The sequence below is a fragment of the Heterocephalus glaber genome, unplaced genomic scaffold, assembly GCF_053883595.1.
Source record: "Heterocephalus glaber isolate CG9 unplaced genomic scaffold, H.glaber_assembly_v1.0 deba00001733, whole genome shotgun sequence".
Classification (NCBI taxonomy): Eukaryota; Metazoa; Chordata; class Mammalia; order Rodentia; family Bathyergidae; genus Heterocephalus; species Heterocephalus glaber.
In genome coordinates this window covers 7,534,374-7,561,836 of record NW_028258444.1, presented here as the reverse complement: position 1 = coordinate 7,561,836, position 27,463 = coordinate 7,534,374, and the positions used below count along the sequence as shown (strand labels likewise).

At 36.9% G+C, this 27,463-nt stretch overlaps 1 protein-coding gene across 8 annotated transcripts in view; it reads left to right on the top strand.

Moving 5' to 3' along the window:
* Positions 1-27,463, top strand: part of Cpne8 (copine 8) — a 236,302-nt gene that overhangs the window by 82,178 nt on the left and 126,661 nt on the right. For all 8 annotated transcript variants that reach the window (XM_087200025.1, XM_004855010.4, XM_021236528.2 and 5 more), the window contains one exon: positions 23,417-23,480. In XM_087200025.1, the coding sequence (XP_087056151.1) occupies positions 23,417-23,480 (64 nt within the window). The remainder of the gene's footprint in view (positions 1-23,416; positions 23,481-27,463) is intronic.

Sequence of the window (27,463 nt, the reverse complement as noted above, 5' to 3'; positions counted from 1 at the left end):
CAATTCATTCATTTTCTAAGAGTACATATGTAACTAATCTTTTATTCAGTCTTTGACCTTGCTGAATAGTCTTCTCAGGCACATACACATTAAGAACAGGTTTAGAAGTAGGTTCACTGAAGAGTGGGAGAGTTTTAGATATTTCTAAGAGAAAGTTCAGCTAGTCAAGTGCTGAGTGTGTATTGAAATGCTGAGCTTGAGTGTAGCACAGAGACTGGCTACAAAAGAGAAGCAAAGATTCGGAACTATAGGAATTGCAGAACGGGAGCTTATTATGCAAGGGAATTAAATGAGATGAGTTCCATTAAGGTAAATGGAACAGAGGAAAGATCCCAGAGAGAGAAATCAAATGGGAGAGATTCATCAAAAATAGGAGATGAAACAGAATATGGTTAGTTTGCTAGTGGAAGGGCATTTGGCTTTGTTATTTAAAGCATCCAATGATCTACTCAGGTGTTGTCACCTCAGCTATTGAACACTGGATTGAAGAAATTTTGTAGTCACTCACCCTTTTGCTCTAGAAAAGACTGGCATTTATGAAAACTTGAACAATGAGAGAGGTGTGAAACTGGAGGAAGAATTTGTGGATTGAAGAGCAAGTTCCACTGGAACCTGGTGTTAAGGATGAAGTTAAGGGCTTGGAGTGAAGATAGGGCTTCTACATGAGTGACATTTTGCTCCCTTACCTCAACTCCAAATAAAAAAACTCGAAACGATTCATGCTTTCTGTTTGCAAAAGCACATTTGGGTTGAGGGAAATACTGCCTCTGGGAGCTTTATCTGCCCATCATGTCAAAGCAGCCCTTCAAAGCAAGGGGTCCTCTCCATGGACCGTTTCAGAGTCTGAGTTCATTCTTGCTGACTCTACTCAGAGTCATCCTTTCCCAAGCAGTTGACTTTCTTCCTGAATCAGTGTAACATGCACATGGTGAGGCAGTATGAGGAGGTGGGAAGACTTGAAATATTTCAGGGGAAGATGGAATGGCTTCAGAGGAAAGCATGAAGCCAGGGAGAATATGGATGATGCAGAGTCAGAAAGATTACCTTTTCTTTTCTTACAGTAAGCTCAGTGACAGGCAACTTGAAAGCTGACATAAAATATAAAGCAATCACACAAAATCTAAAACTAGTGGAAATTATGGCAAAAATGATGCACTTCATATTGGGGAAAATGATAGGTGTTTAAGATGTAGGTCTGACATTTCTTCCCCTAGTCTCTGTTCCTCTTCCTCCCTGTGAACCTTCCATGGCCAACTCTTCCCTTTTAGTTAAAGATAACATGGAAGGGCAGTCACCAAACATCTTACTGCTTGTTATGATCTGTCCCTTATGGCTGGAGATTAGAGTTTGCCACCCGTCCTGGTGCAGCATTACCCTTGAATCTTGTTAAGGAGTTAGGTGATCTTCCCTATCCAGGTGAGTAGGCTTCTGAACTGGAGCTCAAGACATTTCCTGAGGCAGGTAATCCATCCACAATTAACCAAATTGACTCATCTTGACTTAAAAAGTCTTCCTGTGTCCCAAATATTATTTATCTTAAACAGCATTGTCTAACTCATTTAACTCTCATTTACTAATTTGTTTCAGAGTAGAGATTTATTTTCCAATTAGTTTCCCATTTATATTTTAAATTATTCAAAACATTCCTTTGTTTTCATCTTTTTTAAGTGGCTTAGTTTAAATTATTTTCTGATAAGGTTTGCAGAAAAATTTCTTCCACCTTCTTAATTGCAACTGTGCTGTAATGTCTCCTCAGAGACAGTCTTTTTAAATTGATGATAACTAAAATTCAGAGGTTTAAAGGAGACCAACAAGAGTTTTAAATTATTTATTATTAATCAAGCCTTTGAAAACTAAGCTAGATTTGCTGCAAAGGAAGAGTGGTTGCTTGTGTACAGCTTCATGCTTTGTTAAATAATAAAAATGTAAATTTAAATTTAAGGCTTTTTACTTTTCTGCTTTGTATTGTTGTCTTTTTAAAATGAGATTTTCTCATTTTATGGTGAAATGAAAGTTAAAATATTAAATATTTTGGAAGAACTAAAGTGAAATAATTTGAAACTGATGTTCTTAATTTTATTTATTAATTTATTTTTTAATATCTCAGGATTTTCACAACTTCAACCAATCTGTTCTGTTGGCTTTGATCTTTGCACAACTGCACTTCTCCTACCCTAATTCCATCATACCCTTCTGGTCTTTTTTTCTTCACCCTCCTAAAATGAGTCTTGTGCTACTTAATTTGTCTGCAGCATTTGCTGTGCCTTCCTATGATTCATCAGCTCCTCTCTTTAGATTGTCCCATTATTAGTTAGCATTATTCCCACTCAGCAGTGTGTTTTCTCATGCTGGGAGATTGTATCCAATTTTCTGTGTGATGCTGTCAGAGAATCTTACTTTGTCTATCTTTAGGGATCTCAGTGATGGATTCAGCGAAGCTTTTTAAAATGCTGGAATCAGCACCAGCTAAGGAACGACTGCCATTCTCTCCCTGTGAGGGAAAACATTTATTATGTTCATCAAGTAATAGATCTGTGTGTTCCTCTTGCTGTCAGCCAGGCATGATTGAGTCTGTATAAAAAGATGGGGCAAGGAGGGACTAGTGATTAGAAAGTAGATTCTTACTCTGGGGAGGAGCAGGAACCCTGGGATAACTGAATGATCAGCTGTTTTGGCTATAGAAGTAGAGGAGGGAAAGGCTGTGTTCTTTGTTCTTTATAGGCAGGCAGTAGCAATTTGTGATCTAGGCAATTTGGGAGGAGGAGAAAGGGAAGGATCCAAAATGGATTAGTGAGTGGGGTATCCTTACAGTTGTGCAGAGTACAGGAACAGGGACTTGCCAGCAGATGATAATCAGATTCCCAACTGACACAGGGTTCAAGGACAGAACCAGGTGGATGCTGAAACTCAGTGAGAGGTGTACAGAGAACACAGTAGAAAGGAAGCTTGGGAATTAGACAGAAGGCCAGAACAGAAGAAGGCCGATGAGGATTTTAGGCTGAGCCTTGGTGTTGGCTTAGAGATCTAACATAAAAATGGGATTATCCTAAAAGCTGTATGGTGCCTGTGAATGCACACAGGGATTAAATGTTACTGTGAGAGGGAGAGGGAGAGGGCTAGGGGAGTGGTTAGGCTTTACACTATAAAAACTGACAGTAGAAAAGGGAATGTCTTTAGTGTGCTACTTTCTGCACGTGACATTATAGTCAACTTTGAGACAAATTTTTATCCTCAAAGTCATCTTTATTATTAAATTCTCTCTAAATTCAAATGACATTTTATATTCTAATGTACTTTAGTGGAAAGAATATTGGGTTGGAACCAGAGATGATATTTTTAGTCCCACCTGTGCTACTAAGGTGCTATGCAATGTTGCATTTTTACATCTGTTATGGTTTGTGTTTAGATTTCCCTCAAGCCTCATGCAGATGAGGTGGGACTTTCTTTTTCAGAGGTAGTTGAATCTGGAATGTGTGATGCTGGTATTAAGGGCCTGTGATTACTAAACCACTACATTGTGAGTGATTAGTTTGGCACCGCCCTAATCCCAATAGTTTGAATAAGATGAAAGGAGCAGGGAGATGCTGTTAAGTTTCTTTTGTTACCTTTGTTGACTTTTTTGGCCATGCTATTTCTCCTCTGTACTGCTTGTTTGCCATCCTAGACTTGGAGCCAGCCAATTATGGACTGAAACCTCTATGAACCGTAAGCCAAATAAACCCCTTCCCCTCCAACTTTGGGTGTCAGATACTTTGTCACAGCAACAAGAAAATAACTAACACGTCTATATTATTTTATTCAGTTTTCCATCACTACAGCAAATACCGGAGATAATCAATTTAAAAAGAGAAAAATGCTTGCTTTGATTCAAGGTACTAGAGGGTCCAGTTGGACTTGTTGCTTTTTCGTCTGCAGTGAGGCAGCCATTCATTCATTCCCTGGAGTACCTGACAGGGCAAAACCACTCATTTAGGGCTGGGAAGTGCAAGACAGAGGCAAGGTCTGGGCCCATTGTTACACCCAGCGAGAGAGAACCAACCACAGACCGATATTAAATCCACACAGGAGTTTATTACAGGCCGGGACTGGAGTGGGCTTGGAGTCCCGACTCGGGGAGACAGACATGTTTTATATACCTTTGAGGCCAGCAGTTTCTAGTCCCCCCCATGGGATAGACCTCTAGTAAAGCAAGCAAAAGGTACAGAAGAACGTCCTGCTGTTAGAACATTTGTAAAACAATAGTTGATTAATTGTTGCTTCTAAGAGACTCTCTAAAGGGGAGGAGGTTTCTAAGCTTCCTCCTTCTGAGTTCATCTAAAGGGCAGGCAGGTGGGTCAAGCAGCAATATGGAGTCTGTCTTGCTAACTAGGGTCCTTCACCCTTTCGTTCCGGTGAGGGCCACACCTACAGTGACATAAAGATCTCCTACTGTGTCCACCACTTCCCCATTGCACCACTCTGGGAACCAAGCCTTTTTAACATGTGAACCTTTTGGGGACTCCTAAGATCCAAACCACAGTATATATTATGTTTCTAAATTTGTGGGTCACATTTATAATGTGAAGAATTTGTTTGAGAGCCACTGCAGTGGAGGTGAGCATACATGAGTTTTGGAGGTGTCAGACATTGGTTTCATAATTTATATGTCTGTAGATTGTAATTTATTATGTCTGTAGATTGAGTAGAGTGCTTTAAATATCTCAGCTCCACTTGAAACATCTTCTGAGAGAGCTATGGTAAGAAATAGAAACTTAGGTATTTTTTAGGTAATATTTAGGTATTATTAAATACTGAGGTGTTTGTCATGGAGAACCTTGGAATTGAATAAACACTAGAGTGGCTAATATTAATATTATTATTAAAAATAGCCAATATCTTTTAGGAAAGACCTTTTTTTTTATTGTAGTTCATGTAGGAATTTATTTCTATTGTTTTTTTTTTTAGACTCTGTACCAAAAAACAGTGAATTTGAAAATTTTGATGCTTATTTTATACACTCAATAAATATTAAAAATTTGATACTTTATTTTTGATATTTTTGCCTAAGTACTCCTTGTTCAATAAAATACAGTTTATAAAATTGAAATTAATAATTCATCAATAGAAATATTTTAAAGAATAAACATGGGAGTTATATGCCCATGTTTCTGTGCCTTTATGACAAAATTGGTGTTATGTCTCTTAAGTTAAATATCATCACAAGGTCAGGATACCAGGTCTACACACAGGAATTTCCATTACACAGTTTTGTTACCTGAACAAGGGTCTCACCCAGGTTCTTGACATCCTGAACAAAGACTTGAATCGGACACCAGAAAGGGCCATCAAGGTCAAAGCTTTATTGAAATTGGAAACACACTGGGCAGGGTGGATGGACCCATGGAAAGAGGAAGCTTGGGCCTGAGGGAAATAAGTATGAATGTTTGGCTGGGATTGAGAAGTGAGTCTGAGGTTTTGCCTCTGCCCATGAGAGACTTGGCTCTGCCCTTCCAGCAGGTGGTGAAATCTTTGTCCTTTTCTGGCCCTTGAAGGAATCTGGTGGAGTCCAGATGGGGTGTGTGCCAAGTTTCAGAGTCAATGACTTGGTAATTAGTGCTGGGGTCTCCCAGGGCTGCAGAAGACCAGTGTGCTTCAAGACAGTGTGTATGATCCTGTCACTGTTGCCCTCGGTGTGTAGGAAAGACTTTTTAAATAAAATCACCTAATAACCTCTTCCCTCCCTTCCTCCCTTTCCTGCCTTCCTTCTCTACCTATGTCCTTTCCTCCCTCCCTATCTCCCTCCCTCACTTCCTTCCTTCTTATTTTTCTGTCTCTTGTCTGTTAAGCTAGGAATTCAGCAGGCTTAGGGAAAGGATAATATTAAAACAAACTTGATTGCATTATGTAAATTAAGGACTGTACAGATATAAATATTAAACATTATTTTGTCTATTCTTAGTATGTACTAGAATAATCAAATTGGGGAGGTGAATTAGAGTTCTATTTTTTATTAATTTTGGTTTTCTAAGATAGTTTTATTACTTTATTGGACAAAGCCTTAAATTTCTAATGTGTTGGAATTATGTTCTGTAATTGCAAAAAAAATTTCAAGTTCAATGTCCATTAAGAATTATTTATCTTCTTTCATTTGCAAAGTTTACGCAAATGTATATGGACATAGTAATATTCATAAAATTCAACACTTTGAAAATTAAACCACTGATTACATTTCAGAGAGACGCTGGGTGCTTCATGAACCTAGAGAAAAGCATTGCTGGACTTCTGAGGGAGACCATCTGAAAAATCACATATTCTCCTAAGACTCACTGTACAAAGGAATTTAGTACATTTCCTTATGTATCTTGCACAAACATGTGAACCTTAATATAATAGAAATTTAGTAAATGTTTAGCTGATCCACTTTCTTCAGTTCATTTTTATATCTAAGTTTATGCTTTGGGAAGCTCTCCAGGCCTGTGATTCCTAATTCAAGAAAGAAAAACAAAAAGGAAAATCATTTTATGCAGTGCTTATGGTACTAAGCAAATAATTTACTAAATGGATTTATTTATTTGTTAGGCAGAGTCTGAGTTTAGTAAAGGTCTCAGAGATTGCTTTTTAAAAATTAAAATGTTTATTGAGAACCTATTATGGATCAGAACTGTTAGGTGCTAAGTACAAATGATGAAAATGAAAAATTAATCCTGTAATCAATAAGATTACCATTTATCCATTAAATTAATTATTATATAAATAAGTATAGTTTTATATTTATATTAGCCCCATGAAAATTAGAGTATTAGCTTAGACCAGAATATGTAGGCCTTTCTTGGTGTTTAGCATTTTATCATAAGTATGGTGGCAGAGTCCATGTGTTTTGTTCAAAGAGGTACATTTAGAATTTGGAGAATGGCTGGGTATTATTTGTTGCTCACAAAAATATAGTAGTTTTCAACTAGGAAGATGAAGAAAGATGAGCAAGTTAAAAATATGTTCTGAAGGTTGATTCCACACTGATAACCTGGGTTGAAGATTTCAGAATTGACCCTCAGATTTCTTTCCTTAGTGCTTGGAATGAAGGTAATGCATTCTGACAAGAGGAAGATCCTCAGTTCCTGAGCTTGCCTTAACTGATCAGAGGCTGTAAACGTAGGTGGGCTATTGTATCCTTGTGTTTTAGCTGTCAGTATTCAGAGTGGAAAGATTTGCGAGATTTTTTTTTTTCTTTGCCTAACTTCATTGGATCTAAAAACCTGGTGGAGACAGAAACCAATGGTAAGAAATAGTCTATGATATTTTGGAGGATGGGCTGTGAATGAATTAGTACCTACCTTTAATGGATCGAATGTCTATTCTTAGTTTCCATTAGTTTTAGTATCAGATGTATTTCTAAAGGGTTACTCTTTCTAGAGATGATGTTTAAAAATCATGCTAAGACAAAGTCCTTAAGAGAAACTACTGTTTCCTCTACAAAAAAATCATTTTTCTTTCTTCCATGTTGTGTACAACAGAATTTCCTGACTGTAGGATTCAAAATGCAAGCTGGAATATCAGCTCTATAGATAAGCAAACAAATAAACAAGGAAAGACCTTTATGGGTCAACTTTGGGACATACGTATCATTCTTTTCTTAGTCTGAGCTCTACTTGATAAAATTAATGTTTGGAAGAAATATTTTGAGATTGTCTTTGTTCTTGTACTCATACTCAATTTGCTTTTAGTCTTCAAAGCAAGTGTGTTAGATTCCCATTGTTGTGACAAAATACCTGAGAAAAACAATTTAAAAGGAGAGATTTATTTTGGATCAGTTTCAGATATTTGTCTGTGGTCACTTGTCCCTTTGGTTTTGGGCCTGTGGCAGCACAGTACTTCATGGTAGGAGCTTGTGGCAGAGGAAGACACTCATCGCATGGTGGCCGAGAAGTAGAAAGAGACAATAAGGGGCTGGGGTTCCAGTATCCCACTCAAGGGCACAACCCCATGAAGTAACTTCCTGCCACTATGCCCCATCAGATGGAGGTTCTATCACCTTCCAGTAGTTCCACAAGTTGCAAACTAGGCCTTTAGCTATGGGGTTTAGGAGAACATTGAAGAACCAAACTATAACTAGAAGTGAAAGAGAGCCTGAACTGATTTTTTAAATAATGCTAGTGGCTAAGTTGGTTGAGTTCTTCTACAGTGTCAGTTGCTATTCTACCTGCTTTACCTGGTTAACTTCTTTAACCCTCAAGGTACCATTGTGAGCTAGGTAGGTATTATAATTCTTGTTCACACAGAAAACAGCTGAGTCATAGATTCTGGAGAAACCAAGATATAAGTAGATTGGTTAACTTTCAAGCTCATATGCTTAACCAAAGCAATATATTGCCTTTAATAAATAAATATATTTATATTTAGCTTTAAAATTAATTGTAAACCGTATTTTGGAAATACAGTAGTTGAATGTTTTGCTTAGGATAGCAAAAATGAAAAAGGCTAACTAAAAATATGGTTACCATTTTACCCAACTATACCATTCCTTGTTATATACCAGAAGGAATTGAAGTAAGCATACTATATGGAAACCTGTATACCCATTTATTACAGCACAATTCACCAGCCTAGGTGTCCATCAATAGAGGAATGTCTGAAGAAAATGTAGTGTCTGTACACAATGGAGCATTATTCAGTAGTAAAGAAAAATGATATTACATCGTTTGTAGGAAGATGGATGGAACTTGTGATCATCATGTAAAGCGAAATAAGCTGTACTCAGACAAATATTGCATGTGTTCCCTAAGATGTAGACTCCAAAAAGAATGAGAGGAAAGTAGAAGGGAAACTATTATTAGACAAATGGAAAAAAATAAGAAGGGGAGTAAGAAAGGGTAATGAGGTATGGGAAAAAAAGTTATTATATAGCTAGGAGATAATGATGTTGATATGAACTCACGGAGATTAAAAAGTTGTCCACTACTCTTTGTTAAATGAAATAGAAGGTCACAAAAGTACATATGGAATTGTCAATTTTTTATTTTAAAAAGTTTATTAATGTATGGAGATATCAAGAAATCGTCTAGAATGTTCATTAATTGTTTTAATCTGTCTGTGGGAATGAGATGATGAGCACGTTTTCTATTCATAATAGTTTTTGTTTTGATTTGTGCTACTCCAGAATGTTTCTAAGTATAAGAAGGTAAGAATGACTGTGTGCGCGCTGATGGCTGTGTTAATTATCCTGACTAGTATTCATTTCACAACATATATGTATCTCAAAACATGTGTTGTATGCCTTAAATATATATGATTTTATTTGTCAGTTATACACAATAAAAAGTGACTTAAAATTTTAAAAAGGTGGTTACTGGAGATAGTAGTAATACAATAGAAGAATATTTTTGGATGGTGAGCAGAGTGTCAGGGAATGCTGATTCTGACTTAGGTCATTCCAAGGATAAGGTTCCTTCTCCTTATCTTTGCCCACGCACCTTTCCTCCAGCACAGTCCCGCGTGCTGCCTTTTTGGGAACTAGACAGTGCTCAACTGTCCACCAGCACAGAGTCCACACTGTCTAGATACAGGAAGTCTTTTGGAAGGATTAAAAAACTCCATACCTAATTTTGGAAAGAGTTTAATCAGTGCACTAGGATTTGCCCCCCTGATCTGAAAGCTCATTGTTCTGAATTAATAATACGGTGATATCAAAACTGCGTGACAGTTTCATCCTCTCTCGTCATTTCTTCAGCTTGGTCCTGCAGGATGACTGGCCTCTGTCTCTAGTGATGTTGAGCTTTCTGGGCATTTTTGTCAGTGTTTCTGTGTGAATGACTGATACGTTCCTTGGAAGATACAAAGGGGAGAGATGAGACATACCGTTAGGATTTTTACTTATTTATTATCCAATAATTTAAAAAGCTTTTGTAAATATTTAGCCTTGATTGGGTTGTGGCACCATTTTTGGTACAGGTAGACTCTGCATCAGATCCCGTTCCCCCAAGAAATCCTGTTAAGTGAAAAACCAACAGCCTATGCAGTCTCAACAGTCTCACTGTCTGCTTTGAGAACAGTATTGATTAGGCCTTCCCAGTAATTGTGGAAATAGATCAATTGGATCTTAACTTTTTCTCGGCTTTAGTTAAGTCAGATGAAACACTGAAGATATAGAACACTGTTTAGTAAATTGATTTTCCAAATATAACTGTCTTTCAGTATGTGCTTTTAGTCATTTGAATGAATGTATTTAGTTTTCCTTTTAGTAAACACACCATTTATAGTCACTGTAAAGTGGTAGCTTACATACCTTTCATGTTACATTTATTTAGTTGTTTAAAATTTGATACTGCTCTTCCTTAAGCAGATCTATATAAGAAAAAAACCAAAAGAAAAAAAAAAAAGAACCCACAGAATAAAACAACAAAGGAATCAGCAGTAGTTGTTCCTAGTCTATTTCTGTGAGTTCCTCTGTGAGGGAGGACTTGAGGGCTCCTCAGCATGCTGGAACAAAACACCTGCACAACCCTCTTGAATTCAGTCAGGGGGCCAAATACTTCCCTGTCCCTTCTTTCCTACAACGATTGTGAAATGGCTTACAAAGAAACTGCTATATTCCCTGTATTATAGGAACTTCTTGTCCCTTGAAAATGGTAAGAGTTCAATAAATATTTATTTAATCCACTATTCTAGAATTATAGTTATGTGTCTTTTGTTACTGTTAACTATTTTAAATGTATCCTCTGTCATTATAGCTTTATACTTGTTTTTCAGGGCTAGGAATGTAATGTTTAGATTTTAAAAGCCTTGCTACACAGGCAATTTACTTCTTTATTAATGCAAAACATAGTTTTAGTAATACTAACCTAATATTTCTATAAATGAACACATAGATCTAACTTATCAAAGCACAGTAACTTAAGTTTTTGAAACATTTTTGACATAGGTGGCATTCAAGAGCTAGGATCATGCAGCTCTATTCCGTACTTACTTTTAAGGAAAATCTGAGTCTCCAGAGTTCATGAACAGTTTTTGTTTTTGTTACTGAAAATCTGTGTATTAAATCATTGATTGTGTACAAAATCATGATTTTGTACCATGATAATAACCATCTTCCTTTCCTTTCAAAGTCAACATTTACATACTAATTCTAAAATGAGATCACGTTTAATTTAATTACAATGTTAAAAATTACAGGGTAACAGATGGGTTTCTTGATGAGCACAGTATTTCAAATTTTAAACAAAAGTTGCAATTCCAGTTTTCTGGCATATGATATATGTTACAGTGAACATAGTAGTTTTCATTTTGTAACATTTACTAACATCTTAAAATGACATTTTGTTAAGAATTTAGGGATAAATCATATTGCATAGGAAGAGAAATGGATCAGAATTAAAAGAATCATTAGTTTTAGAAAATTGTACTTACATTGATCTTGCATTTTTACCTTTAGAAATGCCATAATTTCCTCATTGAATTAGATCTCTAGGATAAACAGATAAACTAAAAGTGATTTTCTTTTCAACTGTATGTTAGGGTTTTTAGCTGTAAGATTATTTATGTAGCTCTGATGTTTCACTGTTGATGTTTAAAGAGGGTCTTTTGACATCTGTCTTGCTCACTTTTCTGGTTGCTAAGACAAAATACCTAACACCCAAAGTTAATGGAGGAAAGGTTTATTTGACTCACAGTTTGTAGAGGTTTCAGTCCATAATCTGCTGGCTCCCAAGCAGGGTGGATGGCAGAGGGGCATTGGAGAGGAGAAACTGTCCATTGCAGAGAGAAGACAGTAAAAGCAAGCAAAGGACCTTCACAGCTTCTTTCTGTCCCTTTTATACTCTTATCTGTGCTACTGGGATTAGGGCGGTGCCAAACTAGTCAGTGGGCTGATTAAGTAATCACACACCCTTAATCCCAGCATCACACTCTAGATCCAGCATCTCGGAAAAAGCCCCACCTAGGACTGCATGAGGCTTTGGAAGACATCTAGACACAGGCATAACATCATTTTATGGCCACATGTCAGTTTGGCAGGCCTGCGGCTTGTGTTTTGAGGCAATCTGGTATATTTTGTATATAGCTCTTAATTAAAATAATTTCACACTGTTAAAACTACAGTAACACTGATTATAACAGTCAGCAGATGATATCATTTCTCATTTCTTACTGTTCTTTTAGAAATCTCTACAGATTCATCATTGAGCCCATTGAAATAATTCTATTTTGCCAGTGAATAGGTCAAAGACTTTCAGTTTATTTTTCCCCATATCCCTATGAGACCCATAGTACCTATGATTCATTGTTTCACTTCCTCCCAGTTTAGATGCCATGACACATGTCATGCACTTCGTGTGATTTGTTGTCATGTCTTCAAACTTCTCTGACACCCGGCACCATCTTTGGTAGTGTCTTTAATCCTTACCTTGAGTGTCTCCGCACCCATGTGCTCTGATCCCTGCAGGACCCCAAGAGAGATCCAGGTAGGCTGTGCCACTCACTTGGTCCTGGTCTCTAGCCCCAGCTCCACCTTTAGTGCACACATGAGCACATTTCCCATTTGTTTCCCAAAGTGTCTGAAATGACCACTTCAAGCACCCTATCGCACTTTTCTGTCTTCACTCACTCCTACCTGTTGCTTGTACGTACAAACTCATCTTTGATTCTGAGAGAATATCGTAACAAATGACTCCCTATATTTGTTATTTAATACTCTGTTAGACAGTGCCAAGAACTTTTCATATATTGTGCCTTTCAGGCTTTCCTCCACCTAGCAAAGTACAAATCATTATTACATTTACAGATGAGATGAGAGGGCCTAGGTAAGTTTAGTGCTGTGTCCTACATAAAGAAAGGAAGTCAACAGCAAAACTGGTTTTTAAAAACTAGCTCCTCTTAAGATTTTTTTCAGTATTTTTTCTCACTACATCTGAGATTTATTTTACCTCATCCTCGCCTTGCTTAGCTGATCATACGTTTCTCTTCTTTATTTAAGCATGTGCAGCCAGCAATCTCTGGATTTGATTCCACACCAGCCTTGAGTGACCTCCTGATTTCAGCTGTCGCTCATATGCCATCAGCTCTCATATCTTATACCTGTCAGATTTTTCTCCTTGATACACACATACCTGCCTACAGAACACAGGTATTCCAGTGAAATCTCAAACTGAATATGCTTCAAAAGTGAATTTGTCATTTACATCAAAACTCCTCTGCTCTGTCCTCTCTTTGTGACAATATCACTAAGCAGTTTTGAAGTAGGATAACTGGGAGTCATATTGTACTTGTTGCCTTTCTCCTTCTTTTCCCGGTTAGTAACCAGCCATTTCATACTCTTCTGTCCATACCCACTTCCACTAATCATGGACAATGTAGTGGTTACTCTTAAATGTCAACTTGATTGGAGATAGCTTAGCAAAGCACACTTCTGGGCGTGTCTTGGTGGCTCATGTCAGCACGAGCATGGGGACTGTATTTAGTCCCTGGCTCTTTCTGTTTGGCTCCCTTCCTGTTCTTTTTGCTCTCTGGTTGCCATGAGGTGAGAAATCTTCCTCTGCCGTGCCCTTCCGCCATGATGTTTCTCACTTGGAGCTAGCTGACTATGGACTGAAACCTCTGAAACTGCTGGCCAAAATAAACTTTTCTTCTTTAAATTGTCTATGCCAGATATTTTGTCTATGCCAGCCGTAGACTATCTGAACATATAGGCAGCAGCCCTTCTTACTTAGATGGCTAAATGACGACTGGCCTTGATGGCTGTGATCTCCATCTGTGTCAATCCCATCTGTGTTCAGTGGCTCCTAGTGGTCTTTCTGGTTTCAAATCTAAAATTCAGCCCCCTTCCCTTTTTCTTGACATTTTCCCAATCCTCCAGAACCTTTGATGAAAACTAATCTCAACTCTTTTATTATAGTGCTGGAGACTCAGAAGTGCACACTAATATTCCCAAACATAAATGCTTTCAGCTATGTGCATTTCTTTCTGTGGCCCATATTCCCACAGTACTGTGTCTGATCTCTTAGTCTGGAAAGTATTTGTCTATGCTTTGTACTGCTATAATAGAATGCCTGAAAAAGAGTGTTTTAGAAAGAATAGATACATATTTTTTTCTGTCACAGTTCTGGAGGCAAAAAAATTCTGGAGGCTGGCATTTGACAAGGGCTTTCTTGCTATATCCTCACCCTGTGGGAAATCAAAGGATAAGAGCAGGTTGAACTCTGTCCTCATATGGCAGAAGAGTATAAGAGAAGTCACTCCCTTAAGCACTCTCTTTGCTCTATGAATCCATTCCTGAGAGCACAGCCCTGTAAATACCACCCAAGAGGCCCCCTGTCCAGCACTGTTCCACTGGGGGTTGTGTTTCCAGTACATGAATGTTAGAGGTGACACATGCAACCATCGCAGCTCTCCTCTACCTTGTCCCACTTCCAGATGAACTTTTGTTTTTTATAAACTCAGTTCCTATCACATTCTGTGCTAAATATTGCTCATCTCTGAAGACTAGATTATGTCCTATTTTGGTGTTTGTCCAGCACCTTCATCATACTTCAGCTGTGGTGCTCATCCCCTTTTATTGTTATTGTATCAGTATCTACATCATCTATGGTATCTTCATTGGGTATTTGCTTTTCTTCCTGCTGTGCCTAGGGACCATTTTCTCTTTGATTTTGTGCCTTCACTACGTAGCATAATACCTATAGAAGGATAAGCACTCAAGTCATCTTTTAAAAGTGATTGTATTATAGAACCTGGAAGCAGCTGGTCAAGACTTACAGATACATAGAAAACACCATAAATATCTGTTAATCATATTTTATTTACAGTGCATTTCTACAAAGTTGACTGATATTTTTGCTATTTGGAACTATAAATTAATATGGAGTACAAAGTTTTATTTCCATTAATATTTTACAGTCATGATACCCACCTGACTATCATTTTCATACATTAGGGCTTTATGATCCAGATATAAAATGTATCAGTGGGATTAAAAAAGTATTAATATACTAACAGAAAAACCATAATTTTATGTTAAGTTTACTTCTTAGGATAAAACCAGTAATGTTCATGAGTAATGAATATTTAGACATTTGTTTCAAAATCACAAGTTTAACATTTCCCTGCCAAACCTAGTTTCAGACAAGTGTTTGTATGATTTATTTCCCCTCTAAGCTCTGTCGTTTCCTTTGCCCACTTCCGGTATGAACAGAACTTTCACATATTAAACATTTAGGTGTTACAAGGTTATAGTATGCACATTATGTAAGTACTTCTTTGTGCCACAGGGTAACTCTGATAATTACATTAGCATTTTAAAATTCGGTTTCTTAAAGTAATTAATCCAGAAGATTTTCTTTAAGTTGTTTTTGCTCCAGTGGAAATGGGTTGGTTTGGCATGGAAAAGGCAAAGGCCCCCCACCTAGGACCCCAGGACCCCGGGTGCCACGGAAGGCGCTGTATCCGCAGGAAACCAGAGAGTCCCCACCAACCTGGATGTGCTTTCCCGCCACGCCAGAAACTCTGCCTGCCACTCCCCCAGTGGGAGGGAGAGATCCACTCCATCCCCAAGTTCGAGATTAGAAAGACCCCTGACTGCTTCTCAAGATCCAGAACATTCCTTGACAGAATAGATTGACCACTTAGAAATGATGCAGCAGAGACTAGGAGGAGCACCTCTAGATTCTATTTCAAAGAAATCCTGTTGCCGGACAATTAAACAATGAATAAAGTCCTGTGGCTCTTAAGCTATGACAGTTCTGTTTAAGGAAAAGCTGTTTTTCCCAAGGAAAGCATGGAATGTGGCATAGGGTTCTCTTCATGTGTCCATGATGCTATCCTCCAAATGTCACCAAGTATTCTTGCCTCTACAAAGCCTGCAAAGCCAAATGGAGCACTTTTCTGTGACCTCAGTAACGGCCACACAGCTGCTTGACTCTTCTATGCCTGCGGGTGGAACCTCTACCTCCTCCAGGGAGCAAGATGGAGTGGCTTCCAGTTGTCTGTGAAGGTGTCAGATGAGAACTTTGCTTAAAAATGAAGTTTTAAAAAACACATTCAAGAAGGAAGGAATAGAAATATAAGCACTGTTCAGTTGTGAAAAAAATCTATCTTTACCCCTTTAAGCTTTAGCCCTTATTAGACCCTGTATCTTCTACATAACCCCTGCGTTTTCGGGATTTGTTGCTGGGTCAAGACTAATTCAGACCGTATGCCAAGTTGATAAATTTTGTAGTCAGGAATATCCCTTAATTTCATTACCTTTGCAGACAAAATACTTAGGATTTTCATTCTTCTGTTTTAGTTGCCTACCATTCTATATCAGAGACTAATTCTTAAGGATTCTGTTACATTCTGTTGTCTTCAGATCCCATTCACCAGAGAACTCATCAGTGCTGAGGTTATATGGAGGATGTGTTACTACTAGATTCTTCTGAAATCACTTTCTTAAATACAGTTCAGTTCAACAGATGTTTAGACAATATCTAATAAATGCTGGACACCGGTAGGTTTAGGCATGCAGAAATAACTTCATGATCCTTCCCCTTGTGGGATTTACTGCTGTACTTTGTGAATGATACATATAAGCACATAATAACTACTATGATTTATTGAATACTTGCTCTTTGCTATGTTTATTACACACGTGGTCCTTAAAACCGTATTATCATCTTGATTTCTCAGATGCGGAAACTGCGTTTCAAAATGGTTAAACAACTTGTTGAAAGTCATCATTAATTGATAGATGTGAGATATGAACTGAGCAGTGTGGAACTCTCAATATGATTTCCATGTTCTAGGTCACAGGGTAGCATTTTAGAAGTGTCTAGAAGGTAGAGAGGAGGAATGAACCCTAGCTGTGGAAGCAAGAGAAGTGGCATTTGAGTTGGGCTGTGAAAAATGAAGACATGTTTACCAGGTGAACAAAATAAAGATAAATCTGAAATCCTGAAAATTTTAAACAGGAAAGGCTAAGGTAGCAGATAGCTTAAGGCAGGAAACATTTTCCGTTACTGAAGACATGAGCCTCTAGTAATATGACTTTTAGCTCATCATAAGTAGGGTGTTTTTCTAAAATAGTAAACTGTATACCACTTCTTAATCTGAAGCATGTTCTATTCAGATTCAACTAATTTAATTGAAGTGTTCATGTATATATTTTCTGTGATGTGATTTTTTGCTCAAAATAATGTATTGAGACCATTGATATACATGATGTACATGTAGTATATTCATGTTTCTCATTGCTGTATTGATTTTTATGGATTATAATAGCTTTACCAAATACCTAGCCAATGCACTTTTTTGTAGTTTTGTTTCAGCTTATTCTTTTGTTTTTCCTCATTGTTATGTAATAATCCATTTTATGAATTATAGACAGATTTAGCTAATATCAAATTAGTGGACTTTTTAATATGTTTTTCCCTATATAAGGCATAGCACAATAAAAAATTATATATCTCATCATATATATAGTAGGAGTGAAAGTCTGGCATCATTAGGTGTGTTCAGTGTCAAATGGAGAATTTTGGTCCTGGTTACTTTTGTGGTACAATGTTCACATCCACAGTAATGCTACTGTCCATGAAGATGAAGTTTGGAGATGTTGTTAAGGTTACTGATCAGTTGAGCTCAAGATGCAGGACATGTATGAATGATATCAGAAGGCTCAGAAATCTAACCACACAAACCCTTGAAAACAGAAGAGAAAGGCAGAGGAAGACTTCAGAGAAACACAGCAGGTGGAAAACTCAAAGATCTTCAGAGCATGGGAGGGACTTGACTCTCTTTGCTGGTTTGAGGATATAGGAAGTCACAAGGGAATCCGGGCAAGGAATTGAATTCTGCCAAAACATGACTGAGCTTAGAAGTTCATTCTCTCCCTTATCTTTTAGATATGATGCCAGCTCAGTTGAAATACTTTTAGCTTTGTGAACCCTATGCAGAGTACCTAGATGAGCCTGTTGAAATTTTGACTTGCAGTGTTGTCAATAATGAATATCATTTTATCCCACTGGTAATTCATTATGGCAGCAATAATAGCAATAATAGCACATATTATGGTACCTGGATGTGGGTAGTGCTATAATAAACATCTAAAAATTTGTAAGGAGATTTTAAATGAAGGAGTGGGTGGAAGATGGGAGAATTTTAAAGAGCTTGTTAGGAAAAATGTAGATTGTTTTGAAAGATGCGGTGAATTAAGAAACCCTTAACTTACTGGTGGGTTATTGGGTATAACTGGAAATGGAGTCACTCTCACTTCCACCTTTTTTTTTTTTTTTTTTTTTTTTTGGTACCGGGGATTGAACTCAGGTCCTTGCGCTTGCGCAGCAGGCAGCGAAACCACTGAGCTAAATCCTCGGCCCTCCAACCCTTAACTTACTTAAAATGGCAAAAAACGTTTTCAAAATGAAGAAATTCAATATCAGGAAAATGCACACCAGAAAGAAGAGTATGTATATGAATCTGCAACTACTGCTAAAACTTCAGGGAGATCTGGAAATCAGAACACTCAGTCACACAGAATGCTCTTTGAAGGGATTACATATGTAACTCCTAGATCCTCACAGTTGTCTCAGAGAAAACTAAAAATAAAGATGAGGTCTAAGAATAATATGTGGAGGAACCTGTCAGCCTGTGACATAGGCAGGAGACCCACAATCTTGAAATTTTATGCAAATAGAAATACTCCCAGCGGTGACTGAAAGAGAGCTTGAGTAAAAATGAAAGTCAGCTCTCAGATCCCCTTAATTCTACTGCCAGGAAACAGGCTGATAAAACTGCTCAGCTGCAGTCCCTTGCTGCCATTCATCCGAGAGATAGAATGACCCAAGAGTGGAGCTGTGAACCACAGAAAAGTGAGAGAATGCTCAGCCAGGCTTCAGATCTCCATTTTGTGATCTGTTTTCTCTTTCTTTGAATAGAAATGTCTACAGCTGTTGTCCTGTGCTTGACCCGATATGTTAGGGAGCAGGTAATTTATTTCTTTAGAAACAGCTTTCTACATCTAATCTGAGGTTAAATCCATTGAATGAGAGTTTGATTTCTCTCTTTTTCTTTCTTTTAAAATTACAATCAAAATAATAAAATCATAACCACACTATTTCTAGAAGTTCTATTTGCTTTATTCTCCAAATACACTTGGTTGTTGTTAAAATAAATTTTATTGTGTATATTTAGGTATAAAACATGATGTTAGAGAGACAAAAAAGGTTACTATACTGAAGTAGTTTCACATGTCTACCATTTTATATCTTTTCCTGTTGTGTGTGTGTATGTGTGTGTATAAAACAACTAACATTTCATTTAGCATCCATCTCACATACGGTACAATTTTTTACTATAGTCCTCATATCGTACAATAGATTTCCAGACTTGTTTGTCCTATATATCTTCCATGCTATGTCCTCTGACCTACATCTTCCCATTTCTCCCTCTCTTTGGCAGTCACTACTTTGTTCCCTATCTTTGTATATTTGAATTTTTTTTCTTTTTAGATTCCCCATATTAGTGAGATCATGCAGTATTTTTGTGTCTGGCTTATTTCATTTAGCATAATGTCCTTAAGGCTCATCTATGTTGTCACAAGTGGATTTAATTCCTTGCTAAGGCTGAATAATATTCTATTGTATTTATGTACCACCATTTTTTTACTATTCATCTGTCAAAGGACTCTTAGGTTGTTGTCATATCTTGGCTTCTGTCAACAATGGTGTAATGAACACAGGAGATCTGATGTCTTCACAAGGTGGTGAAGGGTACGTGTCCTTAAGGTACATGTCTGTTTACATTCCCACCAACAATTATAAGAATTCTCTTTCGTCCACTTCCTCACTAGCATTTGTTATCTTTTGACTTTTTTATAATTGCCATCCTAACAAGTGTGAGATTGTATCTTACAGTTTTGATTTGCATTTCCCTGAATATTATTGATGTTGAGTAGCTTTTCAAATACTTGCTGGTCATTTTATGTCATTTTAGAGAGATATCTTCAAAAATCTTGCTCTTTTATAAATCACTGTTTTCCCACTGTTGAATTTCATGGGTTTTTTTTAAATATAAAACGTGGCTATTAGCTCTTTACCAGATATTTGGCTTGCAAAGATTTTTTTTCCAATCATTAGGCTATCTCATTTTGTTGGTATGTTTTTTACTGTGCAGAATTTTTTGGTTTGATGTGGTCTCATTTATTTATTTTTGCTTTTGTGGTTTGAACTTTTGGTGTGATATCCAGAAAATCATTCCAATACCAGGGTCTGTGAACTTTTTTGTTGTGTTCTCTTGTAGAATTGTATAGTTCCTGGTCTATATTTAGATCTTATATCCTTTTGATTTGATTATTTTTTTAACCATGATCTAAGATAAGGGTCCAGTTCCCTTCTTTTGCATGGTTTAAGATAAGGACCCACTTTCATTCCAGTTTTCCCAGCACTGTATCTTTAAAGGACTATTTCTTTTCCTAGATCTTCTCTTGATACCTTTGTCAAAACTTAGTTGACAAGAGTTGGGGGTTTAGCTCAGTGGTTCCACCACCTGCCTCTCAAGCACAAGGTCCTGAGTTCAATCCCTGGAATGAAAAAAAATATTAGTTCACTATACACTTGCATTTATTTTTGGGCTCTTTATTCTATCCCAAATATTCCTTATTATTTTTATAATCCTTTTTTACTCATATTTCCATTCTTTTCCTACATTTTAGATATGCATGTACTTACTTTTTTGTATTATGCACAAATTCTAATATTTTAAATCTGTTTGATTCTGTAGTTTGTTGTTTTGGAGACTTTATGGTATTTTTAAATGAATCTCTTAAATACTTTTAAACTTTTAATGTGAAAAAATTTTGAGATATAATTTGAAAGAAAACTTTAAGACAGGATCTGTATTTACCAGGTGCCTACGATTACTGGAATAAAACTGCATTCCTGGTTTGAAGTTTTGGTATCTATCCACATAGTACTAATTAAGGCAGCAAGTATAGTTTAGTCTTTCTTGAATTGCTAGAACTTTTTTCTCCTTCATTCATTAACAAGTCTTAAAGCAGGGATTTATTTTGTAGCTCCTCATTTCCAAAATAACTATGTATAATTTATGCTATGATGAGTAATATAGTAATTGATGCTATAATCAATCAGGCAATCTAGTCATTAGGATCCAAGTTTTATGCTGTAGTTTGGCTATTTATTGAATTCTTCATCTTGTGAATTAGCCATCACCCCTTTTTTTCTTTTTCATCTTAATACCTCAAGTAGTCATAAAGCAGAAGCTGAATATTAAATTCTCCAAGGTTCAGTTCATTTTATCTTTCTGATGTTTCAACTTCAGTTTTTCAGCTTCTGATTGGTTTTTATTACTTTCCTTGTAAGTTATCAGGGCAAATATATAGATGTTTGCATATATATATATATATATATATATATATAAAATTTTAAAGTGTTTTCTCTTAGATGTGCAGTCCAGTATATAAAGATCATGATCACAATAGAAGGAAGGTACAGTTGGATTTTAAAGTTAACCTGTTAATGATGTTGGAGGGATGCTAAAAATGCTGAACATAATATCTTAAGAAAAATGTTCAAAGTTCACTTTCTTGAGATCCTAGTCATAAGGACATAAAAAATGGAAAATCTTAACATGTATAATTTTGTGAAGGAAATAAAGAGATGGTGGAAGCAAGATCTTGTGAGGGGCAGTTTCCGGCATGGGCTATAGATGACTGTTAGCGGAAGCCTAAATGGTGCTATGAAGAGATATTTGCAAACAGAGCAGATTTAGACTGAATATGATTCATATTGATATTTTTGCAATTAATAATATTTTAGTTTTCCATTCTTTCACTTTGCTCCCAATCAAGATATTAAGACTTCACTTCCTCCAAACAGAAGGAGAACAGATTATATATTAGTTGCATACATGCTCTAATAGATTACTGGGGATGGATTATATTCTTGGGAACAAAAAACACTTGTTTGGCTGTGAATCCATCATTTGCAATTCCCAAGACATACAGAGTCATTGGCACTATAGTTTGTGATAGAACAAAGAATAACAAAGTATACCTTCAGAGTATTAGGATTGCTCTTTAGAGGATTCTTAAGGACTTATTTCTATATTTTCTTAAGTAAAGTAAGGAACTCTGTTAGTTTCATGTTACTATAACAAAATATCAGAGAAATTTCCCTTATAGAAAGAAAAGGTTTGTTTTGTCTTGCAGTCCAGAAGGTTACAATACAAGATCAGGTGGCCCATAGCATCGAGCCCCTTGCAAGGAAGATACATCGTGGCAACAGTGTGTGATTGGAGCAAAGCACTCATCTCACGAAATGAGACAGGAAAGGTCTGGGGACCCACAGTTTTCTTGAGAGTACACCCCTATAACTTGAGGACTCCAGTGATCACTAGCCCCACCTTTAAAGGCTCATAGCTCCTCCCAGTATCACCACTCTGGAGCCAAACTCTAAGACTCATCCAAACTAGAGCAGAACCTGTGCACACATCCTGCATGTTCCTAGTGGACTTTGTTCTTGGCCTTAGCTAGAAGCTATCTGAGCATAAACAAACTAGTATATATAAAGTTGAGTGTGATTTTAATTTTGCTTATGTGTTACATTCTTGCTTAAATATTGAGCACCTTCCATGGATAGTTATTTAACTCTGCAAATTAAGCAGAAGTTTATGTCATGAATTTGTTCTTAAAAACTTAGCTACTTCAGTTGGGTATGGTGGCACATGCCTATAATCCCAGCAGTTGGGTGGATGAGACAGGAGGATTTCTGAGAGTTCTAGGCCATCCTGGGCTACATAGTGTATTCAACAGCAGCCTGAACTACATAGTGAGACCCTGTCTCCAAGGGAAACAAAAACAAAAACTTAACGTACTTCAGAAAAGAAAGAGTAAGAATTTGTGAGTTTTAACAATTTAGGAATAATTAAGTGTTAATCCTTATGGTACTGAGCAATAAGAGTATAATGAAAGAGGTATGATTTTTGTGGAAAAAATAGAACTTCATCTGGAAATATGTAAAATTTGATACAAAATAAGGAACAGTTAGCAAGTTGCAGTATGCTAGGGTATGGGAATGAACACAGTAAGAAGTAAACACAAATAACTGTCTTGATGAAGGTAGTGGGGAATAATGGAAACCAAGATTTCCAATAAGGCTGCAGGACACCATGGAAACCGTGAAAGTTCTGTTATATTGCACTGTATGTGGTCCTCATTAGACAGCACAACGTAGGGCCATTGATTGTTCTTGGGAGAGGACTGGGCTGTTGAAAGTGATATTAGAGGTTGATCTTCCTTGGGAAGGATGAAGCTATAGTGAAGGAAAGAGTTGGACTGGGAATATTTCTTGTTAGACAGGCACATACTTATTAGTAGTATGCCTTTTGAGTATATAAAAGTAGATGAATTTAAATTTTATGTGAATATAAAATACTAATGCATACAAATGTATTTTTGTTGTAGAGGAATTCCAGGGAGGAAATGTGGTACAATCATACTTACAGCAGAGGAATTAAACTGCTGCAGGGTAAGTAAATACTTATTTGTTTAAAATTTATTTCTGCTATCTCTTTGAAATACTCTTTCTACAAGTATACTTCAGTAACTAATTCTCAAATAATTTTGGCAGAAATAATTAAAATTATATATTATGTAACTGTAACTCAAAACATGCCTCCTTAGATACTTAGCACTTTGACCAGAGATCTTTATTTCATAGTCTAAAATAATGAGCAATTATTTGAATAACATTTGTAAAGAATAAAATGTATCCTAAAATTCATTTAGAACCAGAAGAGACCTGGAATAGCAAATACAATTCTGGGCAACAAGGGTAAGGCATGGGGTATCACAATCCCTGGCTTGAAATTATACTACAAAGCTGCTGTGATAAAAACAGAATGGTAGTGGCAAAAGAACACACATGAGGATCAATAGAATAGACTAGAAAATGCAGAACCATCTCTAGACATACTCAGCTACCTTATCTTTGACAAAGAGGCCAAACACCTTCTTTGGACGAAAGCCTCTTTAATAAATGGTGCTAGGAAAACTGGCTTCCCACATGCCAAAAATTGAAACCAGACCCATATCTTTCACCGTGCACTAACCTGAAATCGAAATGGATCAAAGCTCTAAATATTAAAATGGAAACACTGACTCTGCTAGAAGAGAGAATAGGTGGAATGAACAAAACCTAGACTGCATGGGAAATACTACAAAGAACAACTGGGACCTCATCTCATTAAAAAGCTTTTGCACAGCAAGAAAAGCCAACAACAGAGTGACGAGACAACCCACAGAGTGGGAAAAATTTTTTTACCAGCTATTCATCAGATAAAGGACTATTATCTAGAATATATAAACAACTAAAAAAAAATCAGACACCCCCAAATTTAAAGATCCAGTCCAAAAATGGGCATCTGAAATGAAAAGACATTTCTCAGATGAAGAAGTATAAACAGTAAATAAATATATGAAAAAAATGTCCAACATCACTGGTCATTTGTGAAATACAAATCAAAACAATGCTGAGATTCCACCTCACCCCAGAATGAATGGTTGCTATCACAAAATCAAGCAATACCAAATGCTGGCAGGGGTGTGGGGAGAAAGGAACCCTTCTCCACTATTGGTGGGAGAGTAGACTGGTTCAATCACTGTGGAAATCAGCATGGAGATTCCTCAAAATATTAAAAGTAGAGGTTCCATTTGAACCAGCTATTCTTCTTCTTGGTATTTTTCTGAAAGAATTAAAAGCATTGTATCACAGCAATATAGGCAATTTAGTATCTTTCTGAAAGAATTAAAAGCATCAAATCACAGCGATATATGCACACCCATGATTATAGCTGCACAGTTTGTAATAGCTAAATCTCAGACACAGCCCAAGTGCCCATCAACTGAGGAGGGGATAAAAAAAAGGTGGTTTTTTTATATAATGGAGTACTAGTCTGCTATAAAGAAGGATGAGCTTCATACATTTATAGCTAAATGGATGGACCTTGAAACCGTACTCTTAAGTGAAATAATTTGGACACACATGTTTGAGTGCCTCATTGTTTCTCTGGTGTGAGAAACCGAAAGTGGAAATAAGGACTAAAATTGGGGTGATTGGGTCAGCAGTGTACAAAAGTTGTGGGTTTCTTCCTATCCTAAGCAAGGAAGAGAGGTCATCCCTCCACAACTGAATGAATGTTTGAGACTTTGCCTAATGGGAAAAACATCTTTGGAATAATATTTCCTAAGTCACAGGCAGGAATCCACGTAGATGACTAGATGGAGGCTGTGTTTAAGAATGGTATGTTTTGGTACTGGCAAAGAAACAGACCTGAGGACCAGTGGAACAGATTAGAGGATGCAAAAACAACGCCAGACACACTCAGCCATCTTATCTTCGATAAAGGAGCCAAACACCCTCGCTGGAGGAAAGATAGCCTCTTTAATAAATGGTGCTGGAAAAATTGGGTTTCAACTTGCCAAAGATTAAAACTAGACCTATATCTCTCACCATGCACCAAACTAAAATTGAAATGGATTAAAGATCTAAATATTAAAATAGAAACTCTGAACCAGTTGGAACAGAGGTTAGGTAGAACCCTTGAAGACATCAGTGTAGGAAAAGATTTTATGAACAAAACCTCAGTTGCCCGTGAACTATCACAATCAACAAGTGGGATCTCTTCTTATTAAAAAGCTTCTGCACAGAAAGAGAAACCACCAGCAGTGTGAAGAGACAACCCACAATGTGGGAAAATATCTTCACCTGCTCTTCCTCAGACAAAGGTCTACTCTCTCGAATCTATAAAGAACTTAAAAAGATCAGACTTCCCAAATTTAAAGACCCAATCCGAAAATGGGCATCTGAAATGAACAGACATTTCTCAGACAAAGAAGTAGAAATAGCAAATAAATACATGAAAAAATGTTCAACATCACTGGTCATTCGAGAGATGCAAATGAAAACAATGCTAAGATTCCACCTCACTCCAGAAAGAATGGCTGCTATCATGAAATCAACCAATAACAAGTGCTGGCGGGGCTGTGGGGAAAGAGGAACCCTGATCCACTGCTGGTGGGAGTGTAGACTGGTGCAAGCACTGTGGAAATCAGTATGGAGACACCTCAAAGAACTAGGACTGGAAGTCCCATTTGACCCCACTATTCCACTGCTGGGGATCTTCCCCAAAGAATTAAAAGAATCATACCACAGTGATATATGTGTGCCCATGTTCATAGCAGCGTAGTTTGTGATAGCTAAAACTTGGAAACAGCCCAAATGGCCATCAACTGGAGACTGGAGAAAGAAAATGTGGTTTCTTTTATAAAATGGAGTACTACTCAGCCATCAAAAATGAGAAATTAGAGACATTTATAGCTAAGTGGATGCACATTGAGGCAATACTCTTAAGTGAAATAAATAGGACACACATGTATAAATACTGAATAGTTTCTCTGGTGTGAGAAACTGAAAGTGTAAATAAGGACTAAAATGCATAATAGGTAATGTGAAATAGGAAGAAAAGGGACAAAGGGTAAGGAAGTAGAAGGGCTACTCTTTCAATAGAAGGGAATGGGATTAATATGAGAAAGTGGAAAAATAGGAAGAAAATCTTTGTAAATAGGGAGGAAGGGAGGGGGGGGTGAAGGGAGGGCTGGGCAAGGGTGAAAAATAAGAACCAAGAGAGACTATGTAAAGGTGCAAATTTCCAATGATGAATGTCATTATATTGTATACCTAAAATGTACCAATAAAATTAATTAAAAAAAAAAAGATAAAAAGAATGGTGTGTTTCAAATACTGGCAGTCCCAGGATCTGGTTACCCAAAGGCCTGCATTTTAGCTTTTTTTTAACATCCACTTAATCTGGCAGTCTTTGAACCCTTTTCCCCATCTTAACCTTTTTTTGGGGTACTGGGGATCGAACTCAGGACCTTGCACTTGTGAGGCAGGTGACAGCACCACTGAGCTAAATCCCTGGCCCTCCCCAACTGAACTTTCTTTCATGTTCTGAGAAAATATCCCACAGGACTGGGCCCTCATTAACTGTCTGTCTTCCTTCTGATGTATGTAAATGTCTGCAGTGCCTATCTTATGTAAAAGACAGTAGAAATTTATTGTACATAGTTTATATTAAATTTTAAAGTAAACATGAAGAAAATGAAGATAGAGAAAAAGAAAGTAGGAAGAAGTTCTAATAATTCCCCAAATTATATATATGGTGGTTTCAGAAATATTTCAATATATATTCTAATTTGATTTATTTATACTGCTAGGTCCTCTTAATTCATTGAAAAGAAAGTTTTGTGCTATTATCTAGTTGTTTCTTTTTTGTAAGAGTCTTTTTACACTATTGTATTTTGGTTTTTTTTTTGGTCCTAGGGATTGAACTCGGGACCTTGAGCTTGTGAGGCAGGAGCCAGAACCACTGAGCTAAATCCTCAGCCAAGAGTCTTTTTAAACTATGACTTGTACTGTAACATTTTGACCGTTCTTTTAAGATTATGATA